Raw genomic sequence first — 20837 nt, forward strand, 5'->3', positions numbered from 1 at the left:
GTATTTAAGATACTCTTGGCAGTGTGCAAGAAGACGAAGGCTGAACAACGAGCTCGCCCAGCTCTATGGCGAACCCAGCAGCCAGAAGGCAGCTAAAGTCGGAAGGGTACGATGGACAGGGCATGTTGCAATAATGCCGGACAGCAGCCCTGCAAAGATGGTGTTCGCTTCCAATCCGACAGGTACAAGACGGCGTAGAGCGCAGTAAGCGAGGTGGGCTGACCAGGTACGGAACGACTTGGTGAGCGGAGAGCGCATTCGACGATGGAGAGATGCGCCCTCGAACCAGGTATTGTGGCGTCATATAGTTGATTCAGTGTAATCTGTTTCGATGTAAGCTAAGTAAATGATATATTTAAATACTCATGACGATTGCGTGATAAGAGTCTTTATCCAAATCGTCAGAACTGAAGAGTTAATCAGTTACGGCAATAAATACTGTGGCTGACATTTTAAAATTCGAATATTTTATTTTACAACCAAATGAACTTCCCCAGTCAACGCAATATCGTTTATGATGTCACATTAGATGCTCAAGTGCAGGCCTATAGCAACTTCCCCATACAATAAGTTCTAGGGTGCCAATGGAATGTATGGAAAAAAAATTGTCATCGATTTTCAAAAAACGACATTGCTCACAAGTTTCATTACCCCAAAATTTGACCCCATGCACAATTTGAGCTCATTCGGACATTATTTAGGGGTGCCTGAAATTCATCAAAGTTTTGAAATTTTTACTCACGAAAATTTTCCCAAGGGGGGGCTAAAGGAGTAGTCGAAAATCGAATTCTTGTTTTTGATGCCAAATGACTTAAAAATGCACGAAACGTCAAGATCTGATGTTATTAAAAAAACAATTTGAAGATAATCGATTTTTTCTCATAGAACAGTTTTGGGATTTTTTCAGATGATGCATTTTTTTTTAATCGAATTTTAACACGGTCGGACGACACGCAAACGTTTTCGTAGCCCAAAATATCCCCTCTTGCTAAACTTGATCTAAATCGGACATGATTTAGGGGTGCTCAAAATTAATCAAAACTTTGTTTTCCAGTCTAGGTTTTCCCAGTATTTATTTAAACTTTAGAAGTGAAAGTAATCCCACTGTTTATTATTATTATTTTTCATAAAATGGAGGATATTCTGTCTGTTAGGGAATATTTGCCATTGTTCCCCAAGTTATCTAATTTACCGTCGAATGGTGAAGTTCTTCGTAAGTTCATGTTTCATTTGCGAGCTGAGATGTGTGGCTTCTATTATATTTGTGTTGCAAAACCATGAAGTCTAATGTGTCGCATAGTGGTTGTTGAAAAGAGTTGAAATTATAAGTGAATCTGGCAACACTAGCTGTACTACAGGCACATACATGCATACTGAATTATTAGTTTATATTGCATTAGCTTAAGAGTTGTGATGCTGCTCTGGATCTTGGCTTAGAAACTATTTTGTAAGTTGAATTATATATACAGAAATATCAATTAATCTAGCTTTGAAGCTTTGCATAATGGACAATGCTGTCAAGGAGGTTTCATTCGAGCCAGAGGAAAATAATCACAACATGAAAATTTATAATGGTTCGACCAAATCCTAACCCGGAAAACCCTAAAAAAACAGGTTTTAACTGCGCGGTTTGCAACCGTCCGGATAACGAAGAGTTGCATTGTATTTTGTGACCATTGTCGGCAGTGGTTCCATTTCGGCTGTGTTGGCGTCGCGGCTGAAATCAAAGACGTATCTTGGTGCTGTCAGGAATGTGGTGGTAGACTGGTAGGAAGAGTGGAAGTAAAGAGTCCGGTTCGTCGATCAAGCTTCGAAAGGAGTTGAAAGAAGTCGAAAAGGAGAAGAAGAAGCAGAATCTAAAACTGGAGAAGTAGAGGATTTTTCACCAGAAGCGGATCGCGATTCAACAAGAGCTGTTCGAGATGCGTCACCAACTAGAAATGGAGAAGCGGTGGAGAAGATGGAACTGAAGTTCGAAAAAGGCGCAAATGGAGAAGAAGATCGCCGAAGAAGAGGCCAATCAAAAGAAACTGAACGAGATGCGAGAAGAGACGGACGGAAAGCTGAAGCAGTTGAAGCTGAAGCGGAAGAAGGAGTTGACTTGTCGAGAAATGGAGCAAGAAGATGCCCAACAGTCCGAGTTCTGCCCCGGTCGAGTATAGACGCTTACTGGCAATTAATTAAACCAACTACCGCGATCGCGAAAGTATCATATTACCCCCGACCGAGACCGCGAAAGTGTCGAATCACCAATTACTAGTGCCGTCGACCGAAGCGTAAACAACATACATAGGGCTCTGAACTTGAATAAACCCTGCGCCACCGGCGACACCAACTGCCGGATGAGTGCATCCAATTTCCCCGACTGGGGGAAACCTCTGGGGAAACCCAGAGAAATGATAATGGTGATGGAAAGGACGGAAGAGGATGAAAATTTCCACGGAGTGTCTCTGATACTTGTGAAAAAAAAAACAATCCATAGTTACTGTGGAAGCGGAGTGCTAAAAAAAAGATGGAAAAATTCTAGTGACGGTCAGAAACGAATATCAGTCGAAAAACCTGACTAAAATTGACAAATTGTGTGACGAAATTACCGTCAAAGTGTACGAGCACAAAACTTTAAATTCGAGCAAAGTAGTGATAGTCTGCCGAGACTTGAAGGAAGTGAGTGACGACGAGCTTCTGGAAAACCTATCCTCCCAAAGAGTTACGGAAGTCAAACAGTTGATGAAAATGCGCGATAATGTTAAAACTCCGATGGGAGTTTTCGTACTTACGCTTAAAGGAAAAACACCCCCCAAAGAAGTTAAAATTGGATACACTGTGCTGGAAACAAGACCATGGTATCCAAATCCGATGCGTTGCTTTAAGTGCCTAAAGTTTGGCCACATTGGAAGAGACTGTTCAAGTGAGAAAAGTGCGGGAAATGTGGAAATAACTATCATGAAGAATGTGAAAACCGAGAAAAGTGTATAAATTGTGGAAACAAGCACGGAGCCTTCTTTAATGGATGCCCCGTCTTAAAAAGAGAAAAGGAAATAATAAAAATCAAAGTGGATAAAAACTTGTCTTTCTGGGAAGCCAGAAAATGATAGAAGATCAAAGCTCGAATACTTACGCCGACCAAGTAAAACAATTAAACGAAGAAAAGAATACCCTTGAAGAAAAGATCAGAGCTGACATCAAAAATCAGTTCGAAGTGAAGCTGAAGAAATACAAAGAAGAAACAAAAAAAGACACAAACGAAAACGAGTAAAAGATGGAACCCATGGAGGAAAAATACAAAGCACTGAACCACAAATTCGAACATCTGGTATCAGTCTACAAAGAGGAGAAAACAAGAAGGAAAGCAGCCGAGAACGAACTTGAAAGTCTGAAAAAGGACAACAGTAAACTACAAGCAACATTAAATTTGTACGCACCCTCCCATAGCGGACAGAAGAACTAAGCACACAAGAAGTCAAGAGAAGCAGCCAAGTTCACCTCCAAGGAAAAAAGGAAACAAAATGAAAGCAGTTACCGAAGAAGTAGGATATATTTCCACAGACCCAGAAAATAGCTCAGATGACGGAAACGAGAAAATGAAATCCTAGAAAATAATAGCAAAACCAAAAAGCATTACAAAATAGCACAAACAACACAAGACCACTCAAGTACAATCAGCAGTGAACACCATATAATTTCATGGAATGTAAGAGGCTTAAGAGGAAGAAGGCCTGACCTCAACATCCTTGCAAGCACTTACAATACAATAGCTATTTGCCTTCAAGAAACTATGTGCCAAAATGACAACCAATCAGAAATCAGAGGATATTCAACATACCATCGTCCAAGAACAAATGGAGCAAGAACAGCAGGCGCTGTAATAATCGCATTAAATACGACATCGATAGTCAAATCATAGATATTGATACAGATCTAGAAGCAATTGCAGTTAACATCGGAGCACCACTGAACGCAAACTTACTAAACGTATACCTCCCTCCGGGGGAACAGATCACAAAAGAGGATATTATGGCTTTAATAGAACAAATTCCTGAACCTTTCATCCTGGTAGGTGACATAAATGCCCATCATCCCTTATGGGGATCGGAAAATATCAGCACTAGAGGTACAACAATAGAATCAATAATAAACGAAAAGAACCTGCTAGTTCTGAACAACGGTGAGAAAACCTACATAAACAGCGGCACAGGAATCGGATCTTGCATCGACATTTGCCTCTGCTCTAATCAACTAGCGGGAATATTGGAACTTACCGTCTGTGAGGATTCACACGGAAGTGATCATATTCCACTAATTATGTCGACACCGTCAAAATCGCCAGCAAGTGATCGTATTCCAAGATGGAAAATAGAAGATGCGGATTGGGAAAAATTCCAAAATAACATTAACATTGAGACGAAAAATGATGTCATCGATCAAGTAGAAGAAATAACTAAACAAATAATAATAGCAGCAGAACAATCAATTCCAAAAACTAAACCAACAATTGCTGGAAAACGTGTGCCATGGTGGAGCAAAGAAGTAGCCACAGCTGTGAAAACTAGAAGAAAAGCTCTACGTAAACTTAAAAATAACAAGAACAAACCTCCAAGCCCGCAACTAATATACGAATATCAAGACGCCAATGACAGAGCACAGAAGCAAAAACTAGCTCTTGGAAAGAATTCGTCAGCCAATTCAACGTTCATACTCCGGCCAAAGAGATGTGGAGCAATTTTAGGAAAATTCAGGAAAATACCAATCATCAGCTATCAGAGAAATCAACTTTAACGGCCAACGCATGAATACAAACATTGAAATAGCAAACAGCCTAGCCGACCACTTTGGAAAAATATCAAGCGATAAAGAGTACAATCAAAACTTTATACCATTGAAGAACAGGATCGAGCAAACACCTCTCGAAATAAGAAATGAGGATACAGCAGAGTACAACGCACCATTCTCCAAAAACGAACTAGCGGAGGCAATGGAAGGATTAAAAGGGTCATCTCCTGGTCCAGACAACATACACTATGCCATGATCACTCATTTGCCAGTAGAATATAAGAACCTCTTGCTGAAAACATACAACTGGTTGTGGAATGAATCCATGTATCCAGTTAGTTGGACCAAATCATTCGTAGTACCTATTTACAAAGGAAAAGGGGAAAGAAACAACCCTGGAAACTATAGACCTATTTACCTAAACAGTTGTCTTGGAAAGCTCATGGAAAGAATGATCAACAACAGGCTAATGTTCATCTTAGAAGAAAAGAATCTAATCAATCAACACCAGTATGCCTTTAGGAAAGGTAGATCTACTACCGATTATCTGGGCCATTTCGACAACATCGTGAGAGAAGCAATGCATAAAAAGCGGCTAACACAAGCAGTTTTTCTGGATATTAAAAAGCCTACGACACAACCTGGCGCAGATTAGTTCTGAATAGAATAAGCGAATGGAAAATAGGAGGAAACCTCATCAAATATCTTCAACAAATGCTGATGAAAAGGAGCTTCAAAGTTAAGGTAAACGGCATGTACCTCCGCGACACGCTAATTGAAAATGGTTTGTGTCAAGGATCAGTCATAAGCGTGACCCTGTTCTTGATAGCTATAGACACCATATGCTCAGACCTACCACCAAACGTCCAAGTCTTACTTTATGCAGATGACGTAGCTTTGATCTCCAGCGACAGTAACCAGAAGAAAATAGCTAAAACCTGCAACTTGCTTTGAAAAAATTGAAGCTTGGGAAACCCACACTGGATTCAAGATCTCAGCCGAAAATGTGCAACCGTAGTATTCAAAAAAGCGAGATCAAAAAAACAAGCCAACGTAAACCTTAAAATTAACAACGACATAATACCGTACAAGCCCAGTCATAAATGTCTTGGAGTAACACTAAACCAACACCTAACATTCAAAATACACATGGAAGAAATAAAGGCAGCATGCCAGCAAAGAATACAGTTTTACGTTGCACAACCACCAAACAATGGGGTGCAGACCGGCAAACTTTATCAAAATATACAAATCAGCTGTACTAGAGAAAATGCTGTACGGCGCGCCAATCATCTCCCTCAACCTGTGAATCTACAATGAAGCAGCTAGAGAGCATACATAACCAAGGACTGCGAATAATAACAGGAGCTTTTCAAACCAGCCCAATAGAAAGCCTACAAGCCGAATCAGGTATACCAAGTCTTAGAAGTTTCTTCAGTCAAAGACTCGCCAGCTTCGCAACAAAGCAAACAAACAATGAACAGGCTTTCACAAATAGTGCAACAGACGAAGAGAATAACAACAGCTCAGGAGAATTGTGGACCCAAGGCCCAGCATCAGAGCCAAACAATATCAGAACAAGAAGCAAGAGTATTATCGAAAATATTGGAATTCCTCTACCACCAAGCAAATCCCTAAATATACCAAAACTCCGCCATGGGTAAGAAAAAGACATTCTAATAGACAAAACAATGATGTCCGCTAGTAGAAACAGGAAAACCCAAATGAACTTAAAAACTGTTTGCTGAAAGAATCCACACCAAATATAAGTTCTGCAAGCTGATATACACGGACGGATCAAAAACGACTCTAAAACTGGATACAGCATAGTAACCGACGAAGGAATCATACGCAAGCGAACCCATAGTCTACTCAGTATTTATAGTGTGGAGAGCCTTGCAATAATAGAGGCCCTAAACTGGATTTCAAACCAGGAAAGAGTAGGCGCATATATTATTTGCACCGATTCTTTAAGTGTTGTCACATCACTAGAAAAGAAGAAAATCAGAACCAGCTTGAAAGACGAGATAGTTCATCTGTACACCAACATAGGGAAGAAAGGTACATCGGTAACATTCATGTGGGTCCCTAGTCACATAGGCATCCCAGGAAATGAGAAAGCGGACAAAGAAGCAAAGAGTGCGCTAGAGATGAGCACAATTACGCGGAAAACAGTTGATCAACGCGAAATAAAAACCATCATTAAAATCACTATGACTAAAAAATGGGAATCCGAATGGAATTCAACACCCCACAACAAACTTAGAGAGATAAAAAACACTACCAAACCATTCAAAGAGGCGCTAACAGGAAATCGCAAAGAAGATGTCATACTCAGCAGACTACGAATAGGCCACACCCGGCTAACACATGCATACTTACTGGAAAAGGAAGACCCACCAAAGTGCGTAAAATGTAACCACCCACTCACCATTAAACACATTATCGTTCAGTGCCCTGGATACGACGACGCAAGAAAGAAAATCGGACTCCAACCAAACATGAGGGAAGCACTAGCCGACGACAACAGTCAAGCAAAAGAGTACTGGAGTTCTTTAAAGAAATATCGCTGATCGACGCGATTTGACCCCAAAGTGAAACCTTGAAGAAGAAGATGGAAACACCTTGATGAAGATGAAATCGCTGCAATAACTCTCAAGGAGAAAACGAACGATGTCATACAACGTAGTAATTTAAGCAGTGTCAATAAACTCTGTAAACTCTTGACAGACTCGAATAAAATTTTAAAGAGTCTATAATAAAAAAAAAAAAAAAGAAGATGCCGTTGGCGATGAAGAGGCAAGAAGTGGGACCAGTGGATCCGGAGGCTTCCGGAAGTCGAGGAAGTGCCAATGCCTCGTTACTATTTCCGCGGTGGACGTTCTCTGGATTACGGCAACCTTCAGCTGCATACATTTTTGGACGCAAACCAGGACGGCGAGGGTCCGATATGTTCGCTAGTAATGTCAAGGTCGAAGGTAGCACCATTGCAACACATGTCAATTCCCAGTTTGGAGCTGCAAGCAGCAACGCTAGGAGTGAGGATCGCCAATTCCGTCAGCGAGATGCTTACTTAGAAGTCAAGCAGCGGTTCATGTGGTCCGATTCGAAGACCGTACTCTCGTGGATTCACTCCAACCACCGTCGATATAAACAGTTTGTGGCGTTTCACATCGGCGAGATACACAGTCTAACAAAAATAGCGGAATGGCGATGGGTGCCAACCAAGTGCAATGCGGCCGACGCGTTAACGAAGTGGGAGAAAGCGCACAGCATGCATTTCGATGCTCTATGGTTCCGTGGCCCTGGATTCCTCTACCAATCGGAGGATTGTTGGCCGAAGCAGGACAGCATCACACCAAACGTTGCCGAAGAGGTCCGAGCGTGTTTCCAGTACCACGATATCACAATCACCGATAGTCGCAATCATGTCGATAGTAGATCCGCAACGCAACGATTCTCAAAGTGGAGGGTATTAGTGCGGACAATGTCATGCGTCTATCGGTTCGCATCGAACTGTCGAAGGAAAAAAAGTGAATTCAAGATCGAAACAGTTCCAGCCACAGAAGCGGTGCAGAAGGCGGTTTCAAAATGTGTACGATCGACAACGGTACCGTTGAAACGCGAAGAGTACCGGAAGCCGGAGGCGTACCTCTGGCGGTCAGCCCAGGCCAATTGTTTCAACGACGAGATCAAGACGATCAAGAAGAACCGGCAGCTACCGTTACAGCAGCAGCTGCAATTAGAGAAAAGTAGCAGTTTGCACAACCTTAGACCGTTCCTAGACGCTGAGGACGTACTGCGAATGGAAAGTAGAGCAAGGTTCGTCGCTGCCATTTGAGCTTCGATTCCCAATAATTCTACCGAAACAGCATCCGGTGACCGACAAGCTGCTCGAATACTACCATCACAAAGTAACACATAGAAACGTGGAGTCCGCTGTGAAAGAAATCCGGCAAAGATTTAGCATCCAGAACCTGCGAGCGGAGTTGAAGCGGATCGGTAAGTCTTGCATGTGGTGCAAGGTAAAGAAATGCCGAGCGAGGACACCGAGAATGGCTCCATTGCCGGAGTCGCGCGTCACGCCGGGACTACCACCGTTCAGCCACACCGGCGTGGACTTCTGCGGGCCGGTAACAGTCACAGTCGGTCGAAGATCGGAGAAGCGGTACATCTGTTTGTTTACCAGCATGACTACGAGAACTGTCCACCTTGAAGTCTCTCACAGCGCTGTGAGCGACTTCAAGGAGGACAGACCTCGTAGTCATGCAGGTAAATAAACAGATGTACCGCCTCTCCGATCTTCGACCGACTGTGACTGTTACCGGCCCGCTTCAAGCGTGCTTGTTGGCCATCCGAAGGTTCGTGTGCGCCGAGGAAAACCGTCGGAATTCTACTCCGACAAGGACAACGACAACTTTCAAGCTGCAAGCAAAAGGATTGTGAAGCAAATCGGAGAAGAGTGCGCGAACGAATTTACGGATTCCAGAACCCACTGGAACTTCAATCTACCTAGCGCTCTACACATGGGAGGTGTCTGATGGGTGCAACTGGTCCGCTCAGTAAAACCGGCGCTGGCGGTATTCGACGATGGGCGGTCTATAACTGACGAAGTTTTCCTGACAGCAGTTGCTGAGGCTGAGGACCTCTTCAACTCGCGGCCGCTGACATACGTGGCCCTGAAGTCTAAAGCACAAGAAGCGTTAACACCGAACCATTTCATTCGCGGCGTCGGAACGATTAACGTGGAACGTGCCGTTCCAAACACAAGCGAAGGCGAAGCACTGAGGGACCAGTACAAACGGTCGCAATTGTTGGCGGACAAACTGTGAGCTCGCTGGGTGTCCAATATTTGCCATCAAACAACCAGCGAACGAAGTGGCACAGAGAGTCGCCGCCAATATCCCGAGGTGACCTCGTATACATCGCAGATGACGCGGTGTGGAAGAGCTGCGTTCATGGCATCGTGATTGAAATATACCCTGGCAAGGATGTTATCGATCATTTAGTAATCTGTATTCGATCATTTAGGAGTTTGTCAATAACTCATTACAAAAGCTTAATGTCAAAGCGTGTTATATGGTGGACTTCTAGTGCGAAGGTTTTTCTACAACTCTTCCTAACAAGTTGATGTTCGAATTCCACTATTGAAGGAGTTAAGGCGCTTGCGGCCGTAACTCATACTAAATAATAAGAAAATGTAAATCATTTAGTATAAGTTACTGCTACTAGCGCTACGCTCCGTTATTAGTGCAATTCAAACAACGAACTGTTAGGCAGAGTTGTAGACTTGTTGTAAACTTTTGTACTAGAAGTCTACAATACAACTCATTTTGAAATATAGCCTCTGGAGTAAGTTATTGACAAACTACTAAATGATCGAACGCAGATAACTAAATGATCGATAACATCCTTGTACCCTGGAGCGGACGACCAAATTCGGCAAGCGATGGTGAAGACTGCTAAGGATAAGTTGAAGAGGCCGGTAACGAAACTAGCGGTGCTGGAGGTCCACGATGGTAGCTCTGGCGTTGCAGAAGCCCCACCAGAGATACGGGGAAGAGGTATGTTGGCACCGCTACCACATGACATAGAGAAACAGTAAGCCGCGCGCACCTGGCGAATGATGGTATAGCTGTTTCACCAAAACTGAGGTTGTCGGGAATAGATGGTAGCAGGGATTTTAATTAATATATGCGTGTAAGGGGGGCCCTCCTTAGCCGTGCGGTAAGACGCGCGGCTATAAAGCAAGACCATGCTGAGGGTGGCTGGGTTCGATTCCCGGTGCCGGTCTAGGCAATTTTCGGATTGGAAATTGTCTCGACTTCCCTGGGCATAAAAGTATCATCGTGTTAGCCTCATGATATACGAATGCAAAATGGTAACTTGGCTTAGAAACCTCGCAGTTAATAACTGTGGAAGTGCTTAATGAACACTAAGCTGCGAGGCGGCTCTGTCCCAGTGTGGGGACGTAATGCCAATAAGAAGAAGAAGAAGAAGAAGGAAGATGCGTGTAAGAACGTGAAGGTAAAAGCGCAAAAAAAAGTAAATAAACAACATAAAATTCAAAATGGTAAATACAGCTAGATAGGAGTTGAAAAATTATTGAGTCGGAAAATATATAAAGTTGCTATTCGTTTTCAGAGAACTGATAATAGTTAATAGTGGAAGCATACTGTTGATAGTGATAGTTGAATCTATAACAGGTAAAATATTGTGATGTAGAAATGTATTTTATCACTAAAAGCGATAATGTTATAGATTGAGGAGCAGGCCGCCGTTGGAACAAGACTGGATAGAGGAAAATACGGGAAAACTATAAATGTAAGTAATACGTAGCTGAAATGATTGAAAAGAAACTTGTAATTTAAAATATGTTCCACTATTGTTTACTTTCTAAATGGAATAACATAGTTTTGTTAAGAAAATTATTTTGAGCTTCTTAGTGGAATTTCTTCACTTGTCGTAAGACGAGTTTGTACCTTCCCATTCAATTCCACCACTTGATTGTACCTTGACAGATACGTATTTCGACCTCAACAGTGAGGTCGTCTTCAGTGACTCGTACTTGACTTGACGACGAAAATAGTTTCAAGCTGTTGCAAACCGTACATCGACCACTGCTTTGAAATTTAATTCATTAGGGTGGCCCAAAAACCAACAGTGGTTTTCAGAACTCCGCAATAAGTGACCATCTCTCCGGGAGCACTAGATTTCCCGGAAACCTTCGGAAAAAGAAAGTGTGTCCAGAAGCTTTGCAAATGTTCCATTGTGTTTGTCTTGTAAAATCATGAAATTTGTTGTGTCACGAGATGGGTTTCTAAAATATTCAAAAGATGACCACTTCATTGATAGGCACCAAATTTCCAGGCAACCTCCGGAAGTGGCCAATGGGCCCTAAGCTCTGCGAAGGTCTTCTATTATAGTAGCATTGAAAAACCAGATCCAGAATCATTCAAAAAATGACCACTTTCTGGGGGACCAGGTTCCCAGGAAACCTCGTCAAAGTGCTCAAAGGTTCTTCAAAAGTCTTATATTGTATTTGTGTTGCAAAATCCTGAAGTATCATGTGATGTAAGCTCGGTTTCAGAACCATGACCACATCCCTGGGGTATCCAGGTTACCGGAACATCTGTAACCGAATTTTTAAGGTCTAAACATTAAGTTTTCATTTTCAGTATTGCATAATGATGAATAAAAACGATTGTATCATTATTATGAGCATTTACTACTAATTATCTACTATAAATAGTAAGTTGACCTATTCCTGACCCCATTTGACCCAGCACCCCTCGTATAAACCGTCCCCATGAACCCAATCACCAGAGCAATACATCCGCACAAAAATATTGAGCATAATGCATCTTTCCTCCAAAATTCATGCAAATCGGTTGAAACACAAAGAATGGTGAATTTTATGATTTGAAATCGTAGACCAGGCTGAAACGGGTTAATCGCAAAATCATCGAGCTGACAAGTTTTCTTGGGTACAAAGGAATAGACGTTGCTTTAATTACTGAAGCTCATACAAAATAGAGATAAATGTTACCATTCCGGACTTTTGAACCGTAAAACTACGTAAACCGTACGGATCTCGGAGTTTAGAACATCCGGAGGCTCCCTCAGGGGCCTAGGAGGTTGTGGTCAATTTACTGCATCTGACACAGTGACCCACCGGAATAACTCTCGATAGGAGGACCACATTACAAGTCTCAATATGTCTTCTGAATTCTGGGTTCACACAAACTGGCCGTCAGTCGACATTGTCCATAAAAATTAAGCTTGCTCTCTACAAGGTAGCTTGATCGAATAAGTCATTCCCATCTGCTAATCGTTCTAATGGGATCAAATCAATTTTCTGCGAATGATCCGAAACACGTATTCGAAGATAACGCAGCGAAAAATATCATCAGATTGTTTCAAACAGAAAGAGTTAGCTTATAATAACTTCTGTTTGAAGTTATCGCTCGCCGCCTCATTGAGGTTTAATCTTTTCCATGCTCCAGTTATAAGCAGTACACTGTTATAAGATAAATAAAGTCCATTTAATTCCTACATACCATCTGTATTTGATAAACGCGAGACCATAGTAGTCTAATATAACGAATTTTCTATCAGAAAGCATTATAGATAAAAAAAAACCAGATTCAAAACCCCTCAATCTCAACTTATGTAACTAATCAAATCAATCCGTTTGTATATCTGATTTCTAGCCGTAAGTTCAAATCATTATCCGCTTCAAAACAGCAACACCGACACCGGCCCTCCTACACAGTCAACATTCGATTTTTCCTATTGCATCTTTTTATGGTTTTTTAAAAATATCTCACCTACAAAAATACTCACACTCACTCACTCACCCCTTACACAACCCGGTTCCCGCACGCATCCCCTTATTATAAAGGTACATCATCCGATTCTAGCTGCATCGAGGCGGAAGCGTGTAGCACGTGGGATTTATCCATAATCGGCGGCTTCATCTTGTGTCAAATATCCGTCGACTCGTGCCCCTCCCCGACGTAGCCCTCGTCCGGACTATCCGCCAGCGGACCCGTCAGGTGCCTCAGCTTCGAACCGTTCTCGTGTTCGGCTTCCTCTTCCTCCTCGCGCTGCTCCGGGATGGTATCCTTGTCCAGCGTCATGTCCCCGGTTTGGGCGCCGACACACTTTTTCAGCACCGGTGGTAACGCTGGCGAAGGGCTGCTACTGCCTGGGGCACCGCCAATTCCCGCTGGAGGTAAATATCGGTTAAAATCGGCTCCCGCTTGACCGGCGATTGGTATCAGCTGATGGGGATGGTACCCTGGTAGGAACGTCGGCCATTGCTGCGGCGTTGAAGGACCTACACAGAACGCAGCCGGTGGGTTCATGTAGGGTAGCGCTTGCACACCCTGAACGGTAAGTGGCTCACCTTTGTAGCCTTCCGGTGGAGACGGGAATTGACTGGTACCGGAGGCGTCGACGCCCGGTTGCTGAGGATAACCTTCGGCCGTATACCGTACGTCCGGGGGAACACCGTACAGTTGATAGGTTTGTGATGTTCGCGTGATGAACTCGGCATCGTTTGAGTAGCGGACCTTATTCTGTTGACCTTTCTGACCTCGATTGTGCGGTAACGTTCGATAGTAGTTCACCGTTGGTCCTCCCTGGGCCACCACGTTCAAATCGACGGGATAACCGTTTTGATCCAGGAAGCATCCCGGGCTAAGGTGTATGTCCACTTGGTGTTGGTACATGTCTTTGTTGATTCCACGTGGCAGTGTTGAAAGAGCGGATATTCTTGGTGCAACCGGTCGAATACCCATCGGGGTTTGGAAGTAGCTTTGCTGGAAACTTGCTTCACTACTGGCATCTTGAACGCTACTCTGTTCGTCAGAGTCTTTCTCGCCAACGTCGGAGTCGATTGCATCCGGTCTAGCCCGGATTTTATTCCCACTTTCGGCGTCGTTTATAAGGTCTGGATTCTGATCTTGATAACTTCGGGCAGATGGTGGGCTGCAGAACTGTGCTTGTCCGCCGAGTTGCAAACTGCCTAGACCTGCCTTTTCTAAGTTAGCCCCAGTGTTTAGATAAAGCACTACGTCTTGTGGATTACTTTCGCTAATGGCGACAGTCCCATTTATTTTTGCACAAGTTAGTGATTCACCGATGTCGTTGGTAATTGATGCACATTTTTGGCTATTGGGTATTGTATCAGATCCTGATTTTCCACGCGATTTTGTATTCGAGATACGCTTGCTACTACGTTTACTACATTTACAAATGATGATACACAGCGTTAGAAAGAGAAGAAACCCGGTAGCCGCACTAGCTGCAACTATGATCAAAAAGTGTTCCTGCGAGAATGAAACTTCCTCGACTACAGGTTCTTCTTTCACTATGACATGCAAAGTGTAGTTGGCTTGCACCCGTCCAGCGGAGTTTTCAGCAATACAGGAGAACGTTCCATTATCCTCGGGACTGATGTTGTATATCAGCAGCTCACTGCGCTTCTCATCGCCAAAATCTTCACTGTAGTGGTATAGATGAAGGTTGTTTGCCAAAAGGCTATCATTCTGTAAGAGTTGACCCTGAAACCACCAAGATACGGAGGCTTCAGGGACGGCCGATATTTTGCATGTGAGGCTCATGTTGCGGCCTTCTGATATCTCGCGATAGAGTGAGTCCGGTGTGATGATGGGTAAGCAAGCAAGGTCTTCCGGTTGGATAGTTTTTATTATTTGACCCGCCAACCGTAGTGGTCCGGAACACTTGGGCTCTTCTTGACGTTGTGGAACATTAAAGCTGTTCAGCCAAGTGTGGATATCCAGCAGTCTGCAATCACATTGCCATCGGTTGGCTTGCAGGTTTATTCCGTGAAGATTCTCCGGAAGAACGTGATTACCTTGGATGGTTGTTATTCGATTTCCATCCAGCCGAAGCCATTCCAGATTGTCCATGCCAATGAAAGCTTCGTCTTCTATCAAATCGATTTGACAATTGCTCAATTCTAATGTGGTTAGGTAAGACAGATGCTTGAAGGCATTGGTTTGAAGAGTACGAATGGGGTTCCCACTGAGTGTCAACCGCATCAAAGCTGGGTAATCCGAAAAGGTCTCCGTCGGTACAGCGGTTAACGAGTTCTCGGATAGGTCCAACTCCACCAGATTAGTAAGCCCTTTAAAGGCCTTTTCATGTATTCGCATGAGCTGGTTTCTGGACAGGTAGATCTTCTGCAGATTAATCAAATCTAGCTTTTTGAATCGTTCATTTTGCAGCACGGTTAGTGCGTTTCCGGAGAAATTCAAAACCTGCGTTCCAGGGTCCATTTCTTCCGGTATTCTGGGGAGTTGTTGCCCTCCGCACTCGACTGTCTGTTTACCACCTTTCCACTTGCACACACAAACATCCGTAGGACAGCTGTTAACCAGGCGTACAACGTTCAAAAGAAAGCCCACAATCACTAGATTAAGCCACATTTTTTCTTGCTATCGTGCTAAACTTGTCGATCAAGCACGCTACGGGCCTTTTCAACTTTGCTTCCTGAGATTTGTTAACGAGTCACTAATTACGTCTTTCATCGTCCACTCGACTCTAACGATCTTGAGTTTCAATTCACTTTCGATGTGCCATTCGGCGTCGCACTCTATTCCATTGATTGAATAACAGTTTGTGCAGCCCAACAACCACAACACAACAAAATCGATTCTCTTTTTGTGCCTCTCTACTGTCTACGGAAACCAACGGAAAATTGAAATTTCTGGTAAGAAGAATTTGAATTAATTTTTTGTACTCCGTCTGGCTAATAACAAAGTTTTTCCTTCCATTCCAATTCACTCTTGCGAGGAAATTGTGATTTTTTCTGCACTTCTCACTTTTTTGCTGATGTCATTCTCAATTCACTGTCTGTTTTCACTGGCGGTACCATCACTCTGAAGCAAATCTGACATTTTTCTTTTTTCGCCCTCGCTACTTTCCTTCCATTGCATGAGCGTCGTTAGTCATACGATTCTGCCGTGTTCCCGGTTCCATGGCGAAATTGAATGTTTCTCTCGGCAGACATCGAAATAGAACACTAATGCATAAATTTTCTCGCCCGTCGCCACTTCACATCTGGCAGCACCGTTTGAACTGAAACTCGATGTCACCAGAAAAACCAGCTTTTTAATTTCCCTTCACCCAGAATCCGACGTTTCCCGGTCATGCATCTCCGCGCCAGCAACCCAAGGTACCGGGCTTATTTGTCTTTCATTTTCATCCCACGTAGACAACGAACGACCGACCACGTACCGCAATTGCCGGAGTCACCGTCGCTGTAGTCGTATTCGCTGCTACCGGGACCAGATGACAACTATCTGCACTTAATTTCCAACGGTTGCACTCTTTTTCTGAGGGAGGGCCAACACTTCCGGATTGCTCTGTTGGCGCAGCAGCAAATCTTCATCAGCCGAGTCACGGAAGTCGGATGAACATCATCTCACGGTCAAATCATAATCTTTGACTCGGCATAGCTTCTCCCGTATTCATCCTACGTTCTGTAGTACAATTGTTCCGGTCCTTGTGTCTACGAATGTCACGCTGGCGAGGCTTTTTATCGTTGCGATAACGAGCAACTCCTGCCGTGCCCCGGCGATGATAGCGCTGGGTCGGACGTGGGACGACAGCAGAAGGAAATGCAAATCCAAGGTGCTTCTGGTTGTCGCTTACGAGGAGGATGTCGAGTTTACCGTCATGCTGGGTCAAAGCTTTTCATGATCTGCTACGGCCGCCTGTCGCCGAGTCGTCATCGCCAGCGGTGTTGGTCTGGAAAAAAGGGATATGAAAATAAAGAAGCATTTTAATAATCAAGCTGCGGGATGATAAGAGCTTTTTTTGTAATACTGAATGGATGTTATTCAAATATAATAATAACATCGAAACATTCTGGACGATTTCAGTTCATTTTTGTACAGACAATTATAATTAAATTGTTGATTTCCGTTTTCCATGCGTTTCTTGTGAATTATTAAGACATACATTTTTTATTGAGTAAAATATTATTAAATAGGGTAAAAGTTCCGATAGTCGTGGGTGTTCCTATAGTTGCGGTAGTGCTGTTCTTACACAATCTACGTATTTAACGCAGCAACCCATATAGTCTATCAATTTGTTGATCTGTCATTACACGAAATACAGGAAAAGAGGTTAAGAATTGCATCAAAATTGGTAAAGTATTACTAAAATACCATTTCCTTTCCTCTGCTTTGCACCAATAGTTGCGGTAGTGTTCCTATAGTTGCGAGTCCCATATTAAAATAATGGGATTCGCAACTATAGGAACACGAATTAAAAAATACCGCAACTATTGGAACACTGCACCAATAATTGGAGGTACCATTTTAGGTAACAATGATGGATGCTGCTGCAATCAGGACCCCTTTCGGATCAAATATAATTAATTAACTTCCATTTGCACCCTTGAGGTAAGTGAAATGAAGTATAGGCTTGGTGTGAACCAACAAATAGTGGTGGAGCGTGCTTAGTTCCTCCACTATTGGGTCTTTTACCCTAGTTGATGAAACAGAAAGATGTTTGAATTCTTTGGTTTGAGAAACTGCATCACTAAATACCACGGTAACTATAAGTAAGCTGTTATTTAAAACAAGTTAAACTAGTTCAAACATTTCTTCGATACTCAACGTCTGTAGGCATTTTCAATTTGGAGACTATAATCAATGTTTGTTTCTGTTTTAAGCACATGGACATAGCTGCTTAAACCATCGACACATTTTCAGTACGTTTGAGAACAAAAAAAGATGTTTTCAAGTTTTTGTCAGAATACGAATTTTTGAACGAGAATCCAAAATAAATATCGAAACAAAAAAAAAGTACGTCGTTTCTAGAACAAACGGTTTATCTTTCATGTATTCCACAATGCAGCAAATATTGACAATTTACTAGCCATAGATAAAGTTTGAGACATGACCGCAAAGTAGAAAATTGCATGTTTCGAAGGTGAAATGAAGATTATAGCATTGCTCTTTAGCTATCACTAGGATATCTCCGAAATATAGCAAGGAAATTGCCTCAAAGGTAATAATTTTTAATTTTCAATCAAACTCGAAAAAGTTGGCCCAAAAAAAACACATAACATAAAATTAATCAAATGGGTGGCGCACTGCAATCAAGCTGGTTTCATTGTTATCTGTCGATCAAGATAAAGGATAAACCCACATGTACTATGCAGTGACAACATTCGATAAGTGGAACCCCAAATACATTGTTCAGCAGGCAAAAGAGCAGCACCGACGATACTAATTGGTCATAGCAAAAGCTAGGAATAATTTCAACAATCGCCTTTGGTGAGTAGAAAGTTTGAATTTCGCATGTGTTGATCAAATTCATTTATTGTTGATATCGAAAATGTCAGAATAATATTGTTTTAAATGAAAAGATTTCATATTCTTCTTCTTCTTCTTTGTCATTACACCTTCACTGGGACATTGCCGCCTTACTGTTCATTAAGCACTTCCACAGTTATTAACTGCGAGGTTTCTAAGCCAAGTTACCATTTATTCTGCATTCGTATATCATATCATACCGCACGGCTAAGGAGGGCCACATTGCAATTTATTTATTTTTTTATTTATTACCAGACTAAGACCAGACGTTTTTCGCACAACTTTCATTGGAATTTCACTTGAGAATAAACAGCTCAATTTAGGCTATTTTATATTTATTTTCTTCTCCTTTTTATGATGAAACTAGAAAAATATGAAAATCAAAATTCAATCTTTTTTTGAACATATTTTATAAGAATTTCAAATCATCTGTATATATAACATGAAGCGTATGGGTCATTTGGCAAAAAGTCATTTGGCATAACGCCATTTGGCATAAGTTCATTTGGCATAAAAGCCATTTGGTATAATGGTCATTTGGCATAACGGACATTTGGCATAATTTCGAACCGTGAAAGTGAAAGGAATATTACATGTATTGTTTGGCGTAGATCAGCGGTTCTCAACCTTTTTCTTGAGAGGTACCCCTTCGAACTTGTGCTTTTTTTGGGGTACCCCTATTTTTTTTCTCTTGGAAGACTTTTGGAGGCTTCCGATCCTCTTGAAAAAAAGATTCCGAGCATTTTTAGAGAAGGCTTATGAGTATCTTTACAGTAAACTTCACAGCATCTTGAAAGAAAGCCTCATGAAAGAATTCCAAGGATCTTGAAGGTAGGCTACCGAGCCTGTTGGAAGGGGGCTTCCGAGCCTTTTAAAAGAAGGGGCTTCCGAGCCTCTTGAAAGGAGGCTTCCGAGCCTCTTGAAGGGAGGCTTCCGAGCCTCTTGAAGGGAGGCTTCCGAGCCTCTTGAAAGGAGGCTTCCGAGCCTCTTGAAAGGAGGCTTCCGAGCCTCTTGAAAGACGGCCTCCGAGCCTCTTGAAAGAAAGCTTCCGAGCCTCTTGAAAGAAGGCTTCAGAGTCTCTTGAAAGGAGGCTTCCGAGTCTCTTAAAAGAAGGCTTCTGAGCCTCTTGAAAGGAGAGGCCTTCCAGGCCTCTTGAAAGGAGGCTTCCAGGCCTCTTGAAAGGAGGCTTCGAGGCCTCTTGAAAGGAGGCTTCCAGGCCTCTTGAAGAGGAGGCTGAGCCTCTTGAAAGAAGGCTGAGCCTCTTGAAGGGCTTCCGAGGCCTCTTGAAGAGGCTTCCGGGCCTCTTGAAAGGAGGCTTCCAGGCCTCTTGAAAGGAGGCTTCCGGGCCTCTTGAAGGAGGCTGAGGCCTCTTGAAGGGAGGCTTCCAGGCCTCTTGAAAGGAGGCTTCCAGGCCTCTTGAAGGAGGCTTCCGAGCCTCTTGAAAGGCTGAGCCTCTTGAAAGGAGGCTTGAGCCTCTTGAAGGAGGCTGAGCCTCTTGAAAGGAGGCTTCCAGGCCTCTTGAAAGGAGGCTTCGGAGCCTCTTGAAGGAGGCCTGAGGCCTCTTGAAAGGAGGCTGAGCCTCTTGAAAGGAGGCTCTGAGCCTCTTGAAAGGAGGCTTCCTGAGGCCTCTTGAAGGAGGCTCTGAGCCTCTTGAAAGGAGGCTGGAGCCTCTTGAAAGGAGGCTTCCAGGCCTCTTGAAAGGAGGCTTGAGGCCTCTTGAAGGGCTTCCGAGCCTCTTGAAGGGAGGCTGAGCCTCTTGAAGGAGGCTTCCAGGCCTCTTGAAGGAGGCTTCCAGGCCTCTTGAAGGAGGCTTCCGAGCCTCTTGAAAGGAGGCTTCCTGAGCTCTTGAAAGGAGGCTTGAGCCTCTTGAAAGGAGGCTTCTGAGCCTCTTGAAGGAGGCTTCAGGCCTCTTGAAAGGAGGCTTCCGAGCCTCTTGAAAGGAGGCTTGAGCCTCTTGAAGGAGGCTGGGCCTCTTGAAGGAGGCTTCCAGGCCTCTTGAAAGGAGGCTGGAGCCTCTTGAAAGGAGGCTTCTGAGCCTCTTGAAGGAGGCTCTGAGCTCTTGAAGGAGGCTTCCGAGCCTCTTGAAGGGCTTCCGAGGCCTCTTGAAGGAGGCTTCCGGGCCTCTTGAAGGAGGCTGGGCCTCTTGAAAGGAGGCTTGAGCCTCTTGAAAGGAGGCTCTGAGCCTCTTGAAAGGAGGCCTGAGCTCTT

General features: G+C 43.3%; 2 protein-coding genes across 3 annotated transcripts in view; one reads left to right on the top strand and one right to left on the bottom strand.

Annotated features, from left to right (window-relative positions):
- Nucleotides 1-7549: 7549 nt before the first annotated feature.
- Nucleotides 7550-9602, top strand: LOC134210187 (uncharacterized). Its single transcript, XM_062686214.1, has 3 exons — nucleotides 7550-8566; nucleotides 8643-9042; nucleotides 9334-9602. The coding sequence occupies exons 1-3, from the start codon at nucleotides 7550-7552 to the stop codon at nucleotides 9600-9602; spliced, it is 1686 nt and encodes a 561-aa protein (XP_062542198.1).
- Nucleotides 9603-10783: 1181 nt separating this feature from the next.
- Nucleotides 10784-20837, bottom strand: part of LOC134213192 (uncharacterized) — a 221975-nt gene continuing 211921 nt past the window's right edge. Inside the window, exon 2 of one of the 2 annotated variants that reach the window (XM_062691902.1) lies at nucleotides 10784-15980. In XM_062691902.1, the coding sequence (XP_062547886.1) occupies nucleotides 13257-15728 (2472 nt within the window). In that variant the 5' untranslated portion in view covers nucleotides 15729-15980 and the 3' untranslated portion in view covers nucleotides 10784-13256. Of the gene's footprint in view, nucleotides 17053-20837 lie in introns of both variants that reach the window. The other variant, XM_062691901.1, reaches the window with a different exon arrangement.

Source organism: Armigeres subalbatus, chromosome 2 (assembly GCF_024139115.2).
Source record: "Armigeres subalbatus isolate Guangzhou_Male chromosome 2, GZ_Asu_2, whole genome shotgun sequence".
Taxonomy (NCBI): Eukaryota; Metazoa; Arthropoda; class Insecta; order Diptera; family Culicidae; genus Armigeres; species Armigeres subalbatus.

What these genes read in the sequence shown, in the direction of transcription:
- LOC134210187 (XM_062686214.1), top strand. Translation starts at nt 7,550, where the DNA reads ATGCCGTTGGCGATGAAGAGGCAAGAAGTGGGACCAGTGGATCCGGAG. An exon ending in CGTTCCTAGACGCTGAGGAC is followed by an intron (nt 8,567 to 8,642) that starts GTACTGCGAATG and finishes CTACCGAAACAG; the next exon opens with CATCCGGTGACCGACAAGCT. An exon ending in CAGACCTCGTAGTCATGCAG is followed by an intron (nt 9,043 to 9,333) that starts GTAAATAAACAG and finishes TGGTCCGCTCAG; the next exon opens with TAAAACCGGCGCTGGCGGTA.